Source organism: Mesoplodon mirus (genome assembly GCF_964341445.2).
Source record: "Mesoplodon mirus genome assembly, chromosome: 2".
In the NCBI taxonomy this organism is placed as follows: Eukaryota; Metazoa; Chordata; class Mammalia; order Artiodactyla; family Ziphiidae; genus Mesoplodon; species Mesoplodon mirus.
Genome location: NC_138977.1, coordinates 196680130 through 196693345, shown reverse-complemented (window position 1 = coordinate 196693345; position 13216 = coordinate 196680130). Strand labels below are relative to the sequence as shown.

At 46.8% G+C, this 13216-nt stretch overlaps 1 protein-coding gene across 2 annotated transcripts in view; it reads left to right on the top strand.

Moving 5' to 3' along the window:
• Window positions 1-13216, top strand: part of MYOF (myoferlin) — a 157808-nt gene that overhangs the window by 125434 nt on the left and 19158 nt on the right. Inside the window, exons 39-45 of one of the 2 annotated variants that reach the window (XM_082630027.1) lie at window positions 1655-1666; window positions 3100-3198; window positions 4616-4741; window positions 6634-6789; window positions 7237-7328; window positions 11238-11408; window positions 12129-12277. In XM_082630027.1, coding sequence (XP_082486153.1) covers window positions 1655-1666; window positions 3100-3198; window positions 4616-4741; window positions 6634-6789; window positions 7237-7328; window positions 11238-11408; window positions 12129-12277 — 805 coding nt within the window. The remainder of the gene's footprint in view (window positions 1-1654; window positions 1667-3099; window positions 3199-4615; window positions 4742-6633; window positions 6790-7236; window positions 7329-11237; window positions 11409-12128; window positions 12278-13216) is intronic. The other variant, XM_082630028.1, reaches the window with a different exon arrangement.

The window sequence follows — 13216 nt, the reverse complement described above, 5'->3', positions numbered from 1 at the left end:
AGGTGACAGTTGCAGGCTCACAGAAACTCACACCACTACCCTGTGGTGACCCTGGGAGCTCTTAACAGATGGGCTCAGCACCGACACAAGTAAAGCAGGAAATAAGCACTAGGGACAAATTGCTAAGTGCTAGCCAGATAACACAGACTTTCCTACATGGCCATTTCAACAATTACCTTCCAATTCCAGTGCTTAAGCAGTATGTCAACAGCACTCAGCAAAATGGCTTCTCCAACGACAGTGCATGTATGTATGATAAGAAAATGCATGAAGCTGCCTGGGGCTGCGGGGACCTCGGTCTAAAGACTTGAACTCTCCTTTCAGATTCTTTCTAGATTTTGGAGTGAAAGACGATCTTTAAACAAATGTGATTATTTTAAGCTTCAGGGGAGAATCTTCTATGCCATTTGGATATAATGAAGCAAGTTACTCTAGCTGCTTCAGCTACTTTGCCACGTGAACTAATGAGCAAGCGGACATAAATAAATTCTCCCATATTAATCCTAGATTTTAACATCAGCAATCTGTTCTGAATAACGCTTTTTTAAATCATGAACTATTCATTTCTTTGAAATGATTTCAAATAGCTGAGAATAGATGTGAATAAACAGACTCTAAAAATATGAATTCAGGACCATTGAGAATGTGAAAACACTTGTGGCATAAAGTCCCTCTCTCCAAAATCTCAATTCAGCTGTGATGATTTAACTTTTAATCTCGCTTTGACATGAATCTAATAGAAAGAACTGTTATATCTATCTGTCTCTCTGCCTCTCTTGGCATTTCTGTGTGCTGAACAAAAGTCGATGCGGAAAAAGCCGAGGGGCACTTGCAGAGGAAGCCCCGTGGCCGCCCAGCACTCCCTGCAGGAAGTGCCTGTAGTGAGGAGTCGCTGCCCCCTCACAGTGGAAATGAACTTGAAGTTAGGAGGTAGCAATTCTTCAAACTGCCCCTAAGGGTGAGCTTGGCTGATGTTCCAGCAGGTACCAAGAGAAAAGTCAAGCCCCAGCATCCTAGCTGTCCATTCTCTCATCTCCTGGTGGATTCTCCATGCAGAAACTCAAATGGGAGGATTTGGCCAATGAGAGACTTGACATCCATTTATGGATGCATATGTATTTGGTGCTTTATCGTCAGCATGGGGAAAAATCAAGGAAAGATACTTACATGATGGTGCTGCAGTCATGTTGGACATAAATATCTTGGGACAGGAGTTTTTGAAGGAATAAGAATTAGGCCAAGTTGGGGATATACTTTAGAAGCTAAATGGAATAAAAGGTTTGGTGCAGGAAGATGAGCAACTGTATTCATCCTCACCTCCACCCCACCGCACTTCCTTTGTGATCACTATGCTGGTGGACAGATTGTCTAACTCTATTAAAACATGGGACATGGGTGGCTACCTCCAAGCCTTTTATTTTAACACTGTTTGTTAACTCTTTTGCACATTTCAGAGAAGAAGCCAATAAGGTGTGTTTAATTATGAGATCATCCTGAATAAATAATCCATCAAAATGTTGATAATATAAGGCATGGATGAATAATAACGTCTCCTTTTCTCTTTCTCATTGAACCACATGCTCATGGGGTCTCCATCTCTGTGTGACCTGTACATGGTTTTTCCTCTTCCTGCCCATATATATGTGATCGGCAGCTAACAGAAAAGGTAACTGTTTTACACATTTTGCTAGACTTAAGATTCATGTATTTTCTGCCTGTAGCTTGATACATACATACATACATACATACATACATACATACATACATACATAATTTTTTAAATCCAGGGTTGGGTTACTGATCCATAAAGGGGAAATAACTGTAGGTGTATGTATAAACATATATATACCATATACAAATAAGAAATAGCTTTTCTTGAGTGTTCCTTCTTCCTTCCCCAGATGGAAGAAGAGGCTATGTTGCTGGTGACACACTATTTTGGGCAAGCTCACTCTTCCTAGGTAGATTAAGCCACGGGTGGGTCTGATGGGATCTATTCTTGTTATAAATCTGAGTGGAATTTATAGTAGCCTTCGATACACTACAGCCTTCTACAGTTTGAGAATGTTGCACAAGTGATTCTAAATGCTGTCCCTTCTGCCCAATCCAAGAACCACCAGATTCTGAACTCCGGCTGCACGTTACCTGGGGAACTTTTGAAGGCATCCTGTTTGCCAGGTCTCACCCCAGGCTGATTGAATTAGAATCTCCAAGAAGAGGTTGGGAGCCACTGGTCTAAACAAACCATGATGCCTCCCTACTCTTGCTTCACATTTTATAATTTTCAAAGCTCCTTCTCCTAATGATGTTATTTGATGTCCAAAACAACTCTATGAGAGACTTCCCTGGTGGTCCACTGGTTAAGACTCTGTGCTCCCAATGCAGGGGGCATGGGTTCAATCCCTGGTTGGGGATCTTGGGGAACTAAGATCATCCCACATGCTACACAGCGTGGCCAAAGAACAAAACAAAACAATCCTATGAGATGGATGGGGACAGGTAGTGTTATCCTATTCAGTGGATGAAGAAAATGATGCTCAGAGATGCTAAACAATGTACCTGATGTGGTGTGGCTTGTAACATAAGGGTATGGCTTCTAACGTAAAGGATGGAACTTGAATTAGAACCAGTTTTACCCACTCTTAGCTTAGTGGGCTTTGTTTTGCAGTGCATTGCTGGCTAAAAGGGCTAAGGAAATGAAACAGTGGAAAACACATACTGGAGGATGAAATAGTAAACACATACTGAAGGTTTTCTTTTAATTTATCTGCATATGTAAATATCAAGTCAACAGGATAAAAGAGTAAAAACAGACAAATGAATAGATTGTATCCATAGAATGTAAGAAAATCATCTAGTGTAGCTGTGGCCATTAAAGCCAAACACACTTCATTGGCCAAGGATCATCATTTCACCTCCAGCTTCTGGGTAGAAGAATCCTGAATACTTTGGTGCATGTAAACAAGAGTCATATAATCTCGCCTCTTTTAGGTTCAGAAGTACCTGTTTCTCTTGTCTATTACATATGAGTTTTCTTGCAATGATTGGAAATCCAGGGCATCACTAAAGATTTTTCCATTTTCATGTGTCTTTCTTTAGGAGGAAGAAATTATTGACTGGTGGAGTAAATATTATGCTTCCACAGGGGAACATGAAAAATGTGGACAATATATTCAGAAAGGCTATCCCAAACTCCAGGTACCTGGGCCTATGCTACTGTGGGTAGGGGGCTGACATGCGTTAAAACTGGCCACAGGCAGAGCTGAGTGAAAGACTGAAAGGTTCAATGGTGGGTGCTGAGGCTGAGGGGCCAGGAGCACCTCTGGCCTCCTGGGGAGCCCCCTTGTGATGGATTTTGGCTTTGGCAAGATTCCCGGGGCTTGAGGACAGCTGTTGATTTATAGTTATGTGACTGCCACTTTAGGGCTTGGGGACATATGGCCGAGGGTTGGGAATGGGTTGGCACTGCACTAATTAGGCCAACAATTGCCCAGTTTGACCAAGGGAGACCTTCAAAGTCATGGTGCTCTTGCAAAAAAGCATGAAATGTCAACATGCTTTATTCTGTCCTCTAAACGAGCATCAGTTTTATTAGCTGAGAAGTTGATTCTTTTACACGTATGCAGTGTACAATCACAACTGTGTGTCCAGGAGGAAGACAAGTTATTGGACTAGGCCGGTCTGGCTATGGATGATCTTCCTGTTAATGGTTTGGGTTTTCCAGTTCTTTATTCATTTTTTCAGAATGTGGAAAAATCTACTTTCTTTCATGTGATTGTCATAACATCTCAATGCAGCTTGAGAAACACCAGCATGTAAAGAACCGCTTATTTAGAGAAATAAACTAGTCTGGCAGATCAACCCCACAGTCCCTCCTCCAACCCTCCCTCTTTCCTTCCTTCCTTCCTCCCCCTCTCTTCTAGCTTTTTATCGAGGTATACTTTACATACAATAAAGTAATCCATTCAGTGAGTTGTGATAATTGTACATACACTTACATAAACCACTACCAAAACAAGGCAAAGAACATTTCCATCACCCCAGAAAACTCCTTTGTACCCCTTTCCATTCAATTTCTCACAACCTTCCAACCCTCTTAGAGACAACTGATCTGATTTCATCATCGTAGATCGGTTTTGCCTTTTTTTATACTTCAAATAAGTGGACTCATACAATACGTATTTGTGTGTGTGTGGCTTCTTTAGCCCAACACAGTAGTTTTGAGATCCATCATATTGTCTGGTGCATCAGTAGTTTGCCCCTTTTAATTGCTGAGTCATATTCCCTTGTATGGATATACCACAACTTGTTTATCCATTCTCCTGATGATGAAGCTGCTATGGACATTCTAATACCATGTGGACATGTTTTCATGTCTCTTGGATGAATACCTAGGAATACAACTTCTGCATCAGAGAGTAGCTGGATACTTAACTTCATAAGAAATTGCCAGACACTTTTCCAAAGTGGTCATATCATTTTGCACTCCAGCCAGCAATGTGAGAGTTCTGGTGCTCCATCCACATCTCATGCCCATTTGGTATTGTCAGTCTTTTTGATTTTAGATTCCACCTGTATTTTAATGAGAAATTAAGAATCTGTTGATGGTTTGCAGATATATGACTGTGAACTAGAGGACGTAATGGAATTTGAGGGCCTGACAGACTTCTCAGATACTTTCAAGCTGTATCGAGGCAAATCAGATGAGAATGAAGATCCTTCTGTGGTAGGAGAGTTTAAGGTGAGTAAAATGTGTGTGTCTGTCCTGTTTAAAATCCATCTTTATTTTCTTTATAGACCTAGGATAAAGGACAACCAATCTCTGGGTCAGGGACGTATCCTCTGACATCTGAAGGATGCTAGAAAATGCTAACAAGGAAGAGGACAGTGGGGTCCGAGGCAGAATACTCAAAGCCATTCTCCGTATCCTTCTCCCTGCTGATGCCAACCAGCCTTGAATCCTGTAGAGTCAGCCTCTCTAAGCTCTAGTTCTCACCCTCACACGCACACACGTCCCCCGCCCCCTCCCAGGCTTTCAGCAGGACCAGTGCAGCACTTTCCCAATCCATTGTCCTTGCCACCCTCCTCATCCACACTCTAGTCCATCTTCCGCGCAACCAAATCTGATCGTGTTTCTCTACCGCTTAAAGACATCACCTGAGTTTCCACCGGGTCAAGTCTCAACTCCTTCCAAGAGTTGGGTTGGCCTTTCACAAGCTTCTTGTCTCTCCTGCCACTGCATCCTCTCCAAGCCCCAAACACACTCTGTCCTCTCACAGCTTGGAGCTTTGGGACAAGTTCTTCTTCATTCCCTGGATGCCCTTCCTTCCCTCTCTGTGGTCCGACAAACGCCTACTCATTCGTTTAAGCGCCAGCTCCGATGTCACATTCTTTGTGAAGTGTTCCCTGGTTGCTCCTGGCAGGGTGACTCACTCCTGCCCCAGGCTCCCCGGGTCCCTCCTGCTACTAAAGTACCTTTCACACTGTAAGTATCTGCTTTCACAACTGCCCCTCCCTCCAGCCACAGTTGGCAAATCCTTGGCAGATGTACTGTTACTTCCTAATCCTTTCCAATAGCAGACATTGCTAATCAGACCAGTTTACCCTACATGTGGTTTCAAAATCCTTCTCATTATAGCTTTCCACTAAGCCATCAGAGATAGCATGAGAGTCAAACCTATTTAGCACCCCTGTGCCAGACTGGATTCCTTGAGTTCATTTTTTGGCCCCCAGTACCTGGCACATGGTAGGTGCTTACATCATGCTGCTTTACTGAGTGAAAGTAGCTGGAACGAAGACCCACGTGTTCTGAATCCAACTTTAGTGCTTTCTCTTGTACGTAAGCTGGTTTCAAGATAAAATATAAGGCCTCTCAAGCTGGCCTGATGGCTCACTCATTCAGAAACTGCTTATTGTGTCCCTGCTTCATGCCCAGCCCTGTGTTAGGTCCTGGAGATAGAGTGATAAACAAGAAATATTTCCCTCCCTCAGGAAGCTCACAGTCTAGTGAAGAATACAGACAATAAATAGACAGTGACGACGCAGAGGTCAGTGCTGCAATAGGGGTGAGTGCGGGGTTAGAAGAGAGTGTTAGGAAACCTATCCAACCCAGGGGCAATCAGGGAGGTTTCCTGGAAGAAGTGACACTTTTCAGCTGAGACCTGAGGGATGAACGGGAGTTTGCCTGGGAGTGGATGGAAGGGGGTTTACAGGGGTGATGCAGAAAAAAAGGGAAATCACCCTTTATACTTTATTGGGTTTAAAAAATAATCATTTTTATTCCTATCTTCAAAAAATGTGCAGAATTTCACTTCTCACCACCTCCTTTGCCATCATACTGGTCCAGGCCACCTCCATGTCTTGCCTAGGTTTTTGCCAGGCCTCCCTACCACTGCCCTGCCCTTTCTTCTCCCCTGTGATCTATTAAGTAATTACTTTATCATCACTCACTTTCCCCACTGGAAACATGCAAAGCACACCATAGCTCTTTCTTTCACAAAAGGCAGCCCTTCATCCCCCAATCCCACAGCCCCTGTGGCTGCCCCCAGTGTCCTGGGGGAAAGGACACTGCCCCAAGCCCTCTGCCCTGATCGCCCAAGGTCCTGCGAGTACATCTGTGTGTCTCTCTCCTAGGGTTCCTTCAGAATCTACCCCCTGTCGGATGACCCCAGCGTGCCGTCCCCTCCCCGGCAGTTTCGGGAACTACCTGACAGTGTCCCACAGGAATGCACGGTTAGGATTTACATTGTTCGAGGCTTAGAGCTCCAGCCCCAGGACAACAATGGCCTGGTAAGAGTTTGGGCGTGGAGCCTTCTGCTATAGCAACATAATTACAGTCATCAGCCACAGTAATTGTCATGTTCTTTCTTTCTGGGCTCTGTTATCTCACAAGGGGAAAGATACTCTATCAAAACAATCTGTTCAGGAGGATTGTCCCAGTGGGGATTTATCTCAGAGCTTGAAGGGGCTTTGGAGCCTCTGGTTCACCCTTCTCATTTTACAGACGTGACCTCGGAGGAGAAGAATTGCTTTGTCACTGCTCCCCACCACTGCCTCTCCTCCAAAGGTGCGCTGGCTGCGTGGCGCCAAGAGGGAGCATTGCCCGGACCTGGTCTGAGGCTACCCCTTCTCATCAGGGTGGGAGCGGGTGTGGAGTCACACCTGAGTCTGTCCCAGAAACTGCCTTGAACTGGCACCCCATGGTGACATAACCTGCTGTCTGTTTTGTCCCCACAGTGTGACCCGTATATAAAAATAACACTGGGCAAAAAAGTAATGGAAGATCGAGACCACTACATCCCCAACACTCTCAACCCGGTGTTCGGCAGGTAACGGGCATCTCCTAGCGCTTTTCTGTGGTGCTTTTCTTCTTGGCCTCTGTGCTAAGGGTACAGTGGGTGCTAGGCTCTGCTCTAGGCCTGGAAGCTGTGAAACTATGTCTGTGAACTATTCAGATATCCACGTCGGTGGGGCAGGTAATAAATACGTAAATGCACAAATACAAGAAATTCGTGGAAGTGAAAAGTACCGTGAAGAAAACTAAACCAAGTCTGAGAGATTTGCTGTGAGACCTGGAGGGGTGGGGGGCGGGTAATGAGGCCCAGGAGTCCGGAGGGTTTGTGGCTTCTAGACAAGAAGGGTAGGCAGTGACTTACGTGTAGTGACAGGTGGTTCTCACTCCCCAATCCTGCTGAGCTCTCTTTTCTGGGATGCTATGACTCCACCACTTTGAGCAGTGTATGTGTTACTGACTCTGTTACCAAAACTGAGAAGGCAGCAGAAAGTGATGGGGTCAGATGTCCTGCTCCCTGTCTTCTGTTCCCGAAGATTTTATTTATGGCTGTGTTGGGTCTTCGTTGCTACGTGTGGGCTTTCTCTAGTTGCGGCGAGTGGGGGCTACTCTTCGTTGTGGTGGGCGGGCTTCTCATTGCAGTGGCTTCTCATTGCGGAACACGGGCTCTAGGCACGTGGGCTTCAGTAGTTGTGGCTCACGGGCTCTAGAGTGCAGGCCCCATAGTTGTGGTGCGCGGACTTCAGTAGTTGTGGCACGTGGGCTCAGTAGTTGTGGCTCACAGGCTCTAGGACGCAGCCTCAGTAGTTGTGGCACGCGGGCTCAGTAGTTGTGGCTCGCGGGCTCTAGGGCGCAGGCTCAGTAGTTGTGGCTCGCAGGCTCTAGAGCGCAGGCTCCGTAGTTGTGGTGCGTGGGCTCAGTAGTTGTGGCTCGCGGGCTCAGTAGTTGTGGCTCGCGGGCTCTAGGGCACCGGCTCAGTAGTTGTGGCTCACGGGCTTAGTTGCTCCACGGCATGTGGGATCTTCCTGGACCAAGGCTCGAACCCGTGTCCCCTGCACTGGCAGGCGGATTCTTAACCACTGCGCCACCAGGGAAGTCCCCCAAAGATTCTTGGAATAGCATTACCGTCTTCATCATTGCCATTTTACATCTGTTCTGGACTGTTACACTGATCTCATCAGAACCTTCTGAAGGGTAAGGTGCACCCAAGTGACCTCTAAAGAGGACCGGCTTTTTTCAGCTATAAACTACTTCCACATTTAATAATAGCTACTATTTGCTGAGCTTTTACTGTGGATGTGCACTACGCTGAGCCCTTCATAGAAAACATCTCAAAAATCTCACAACTCTGAGGGGCTACCCTCACCTGACAACAGAGGAAACGGAGGCACGGAGGGAGTCAGCGCCACCTCACTCCACTGCTGAGCGGCAGAGCCGGGACTCACGCCCAGGCCACCTGAATGCAGCGTCTGCAAGGCTGCCACCATCTGATTTTCACCTCAGTGTCAAACCCGGCAGCTGACAGGGCAGGGAGAAACGGCCCCGCTTTACAGGGGACAGAAACAGGGCCCCAGAGCTGTGTCCACAGAGCTGGTGCACCGGGCAGCCAAGACTTAGGTAGAAATTCCTGACCAAGCCCCAGGCTTTTCCAACACCCTTGGTAATGTTTCATATTCCGGGCCAAGCCATCACCTGTCGAAAAATGTTCTTTGCACAAAACATTTGTAAAAACAGTGTTATTTTCTCCCAGAGCCCTGCCGAGAAGAACACTTTGTTCTTATTTGACGTGTGCCTGTATTTTAATTTCTGGCTTTATTATCCTGCCCATCCGCTTCTTCTCTACTCGCGTTTGTTGGTGGGTGCCCCTATGCAATCCTTCCCTCTCTTGTGTGTACGTGCGTGTGCACCCGCGCACATGCACACCCTCTGTGCTGTACACCCCGGGGCCGCGTGCCAGAGCCAGGCAGTGGAAGTAATCCTCTAGCAGGGCAATATGATTGTTTTCCTTTTCTTCCCCTGATCCAGCCCTGAGGTCTAGACAGGAAAAGGCACGCAGGGCAGGAAGGAGGGCTCCGCGCGAGGGAGACAGGGAAGCAGGGAAAGCCAGCTTTTATGGGAGAAAGGCGGCCCCGTCTGAATCGCTCATCTCGGAGCCAAGCACAAGCTTAATTAAGTGGCAGGAAAAGTCTAGCTTGGAGCCACCCCGGAAGGTGAAGGAAGTGATGCCGTCAGGCTCCACACGGCCAATCGCCATCTGGTGAACGTGCAGACATCACCCCGCCCAGCAGGGTGGAGCCAGGGAGACGCGGCTCTGCAACCCCTCCCACGGCTGCGGTCCCTGGCCTCAGTCTTCTCCAGGGTGATGTTCTTCTCAGCGGAGACCCTCAGGGATTCCATGAAAGGAATTCAGGAAGGAGCAGCCTTTCCTACGTGCTCGGCCACTGTTCAGCATTGTTAGCCCATAACATTCAGTGGGATGTCAGTCTGCCAGAAGATGTTAATTGTGTTCTAAAGAAAGACGTATTCCTTCCTCAAACCAAGATGCTTGGGTTAAAAAGATAACTGCAGGGCTTCTCAGAACCTTCAGTTTGCCCAGAGGAACACCAGAAGTGGTTCTCAAACTTATTTGAGCAAAGAATTCTTTTTCTCAAGGGACACATATTACCTGTCCCTTGGAATCCAGTAATGGAATTTGGGGGCTCGTGTGGATATGGTGCTTCAGGTGTGGCCATGACTCCAGCACCTTCTATCCTGGGCCGCCTTCCTCCTGCAGGCCCCCGCCTGGCTGCAGCAGTCTGGAGAAGTCACTGAGATGGATCTAGGGGACACCCTAGAAGCTTGTCTCCAGAGCCCCACTGACACATACCCTTCTACTCAAGAGATTAATACTCCTGGCTCTTTGGGCAAGAACCAGTCCACACACCAGAGTGACAGGAGGGGGAGTGGAGGCACGGTGAGAGAGAAGAGATGCAAAAGGCCTCTCACAGTTTTCTGTCCACAAAGTTTATTGAGCACCTACTATGGGACTCACCCCTCTGTGTGCAGATACAGAACCGAAACCCACCCATCTGGAGCTTATGCTGTACAGTTATCACCATCTCAGAACTGACGCCATATTGCTCACCTCCCACAGAAATTACTGTTTGATTATTTATCGTTCTCTCAGAAGTGTTTGCATTTTAATACAGATACTATAGAAAAGCCTTCACAAATCAGTAGCAGAGCCAGAGGGCCTGGGAGGAGGGAGGGAGCCTTCTTGGCAGCCTTCCACTTCCCCCCTCCAGACCCTCATGCTCCTGTGGGGTGAGTCCCGGGTGTTCCATGGGGGTGGTGGTCTCTGTTGAGGCAGAGAAGGGAACATAGTAGGGGCACAGATATGGGGGCTATAAATCAGGGTGCTTGTGCCTTACTAATCTCCCAGCTGGGTAGAGACGCCTGGGTGCCCAGATAATAGGCATATATGCTAATAATATTATAATTATTAATAATTATTATATAACTTATTATTATTACTATTATAGCTATTGGGTTTTGAGTAATGCACTCATACCAAATGCTTTCTAAACATTTCTTCCCTTGACCCTTGTAACAACATGGGATGGTAGGGATTATTATCACCATTTTACAGATGAGAAAACTGAGCACAGAGAGGTTAAGTAGCTGGCCTAGGGTCCCGCAGCTAGTAAGCAGCAAAGCTGGGATTCTCGTTAGGCATTTAAAGCCCCGGATCTTCTCCTGAGCAAGTGTACAATCTGTTGCTTTCATTACTAATGTGCACTACTTAATCAAGCACCCCGCCCGCCGCCACCCACCTGGTTATCCCGGCCATGATGTCCTCCTCCTGCAGCCCCGGCCCCAGCCCGGGGAGTCTTTGTGCAGAGCCCTGGTTTGTGTGAGACGCCCGGGGGGGATCATGGCGATTCTAACCTCACATTTGTTTATTCAGAATGTATGAACTGAGCTGCTACTTACCTCAAGAAAAAGACCTGAAAATTTCTGTCTATGATTACGACACCTTTACCCGTGATGAAAAAGTAGGAGAAACGATTATTGACCTGGAAAACCGATTCCTTTCCCGGTTTGGGTCCCACTGCGGCATTCCTGAGCAGTACTGTGTGTAAGTGTTTGTTGACAGTTTGCTCCATCTAACATTAATACCTGGGGAAGCTTTGGTGCTCCACCTCAGGGCCTGTCTTAACTGAGCTCCTGCTCGTTTGAGTCAGGTAGATACTGTTGTTGATAATAGAATCATCTTAGAATCAGGACCATAGCACTGCCCATTCACATTGGCGTCTGTGTACAATGCTGGCCCCTGGAGCAGTGCAGTGCTCTGTGGGGATGGCGCAGGTAGCAGCCCCTGGAGAACCGGTCTCCACTTTCCCATTCTTTGAGCCCCTTCCCTCCTTGATGCCCAGGACCAAGAGCTGGCAATGTTTGATGGCAGGAATTCCCTGCCTCTCCCTCCAAACTGATCAATTCTGTGATGCCCCTCATTCCCTGAGTGCTAAACAGTGCCTTTCTGTAGTATTGAATGAGATATAGCTTGTGATTTCTAATTTATAAGTTTGCCTATTGTGATTACAGCGATCTCAGTCAAACTCATTTTTTACAGAGGAGGAAACTGAGAGGCGGGGGGAAGTACCAATTGGCTGAGGCCAAAATGATTGTGGATTTTAGGTCTCTAAATCCTAAACAGATTTCTAGGCAAAAGCCAACGTGTAGAGCACATTCCCTGCTCCCCCGTTAACATGAGAGCACCTGTAAGTATGCGTGTGTATGAATCCAAGAAGAACTTGTGTGCTCTGCGGTAACTCCGGGTGTGGGATATTATTCACAGTTCTGGAGTAAACACCTGGCGAGATCAATTGAAACCAACACAGTTGCTTCAAAATGTAGCCAGATTCAAAGGCTTCCCACCACCTGTCCTTTCTGAAGATGGAAGTAGAATCAGATACGGAGGACAAGACTACAGCCTAGATGAATTTGGTAAGCACATTGCCATGGATGGCAAGCTGGTTACAAGGTACAGCAACCCATTTATGCTGCCTGGTTTGCGTTGGGGAGGGGCGTGGACAGAGCAGCACCCTAACACCATAGGGAATTCCGTACACGTGACTGTCTAACAAAAGCCCCATTATAGTAGAGTTCTGCTGTCATGTCAGGTGTCAAAGTGGCCACGTTTTCTTGTCTGTCTTATGTTTCACTTGACCTTTTTAGGTCATAGCCATTTGAGCTTTGAACACAGAGTTCTAATAATTAACTTATTTCCATGTAATGCATAATTAGCTCAAAAGTGCTCAGATGGTAGTGGAAGAATTTCTCCTCCAATTTTATTCCATCATTGTCCCAGCCCTTCTCTGAGAAGGCTCAGGGATGCTGGGGGCTGGTTTGAAGAATCTGCTAAGCTCACATCTGGCTCACATCCGAGCTTGGGGTCTTGCTCTTTCCTAAGCAGTAATTTATAATGCAATCTGTCCTGACACATAAACAGCTAACTGCATTATGACAGAGACGGAAATAAGCTTAATAGAGCATAAGCGCTGTGGCATGATTCAGTGTTTCGTAGGGAGGAGGGCTTCCTGGAGGTGGCAGTGGGCTGTGGCTTTGAGGGCACATGGGATAGGCAGAGAAAGCTGAGCCAAGGGCACGCGGGACTGAAAGTGCTTCCTGATCCTCAGCTGTTTTTTCTTGACATTGTAAGAAACTATACTTGCCTGGCTCTCTTAAGAGGACTTGGTCAATATCAGGGATGATAAGATGTTTAACAAATGTTGATGCTGCTGTTAACAGGAGAACTTGCAAAAGGGACTGGGAATAAACTGGCAAGCAGCATGGCCCCATGGAGAAGATTACCCCCAACAATTAAACAGTACCCCCAAAAAGCTGTATCAGTCAGGATTGTTCCAGTTACTTTTGTCACATAAC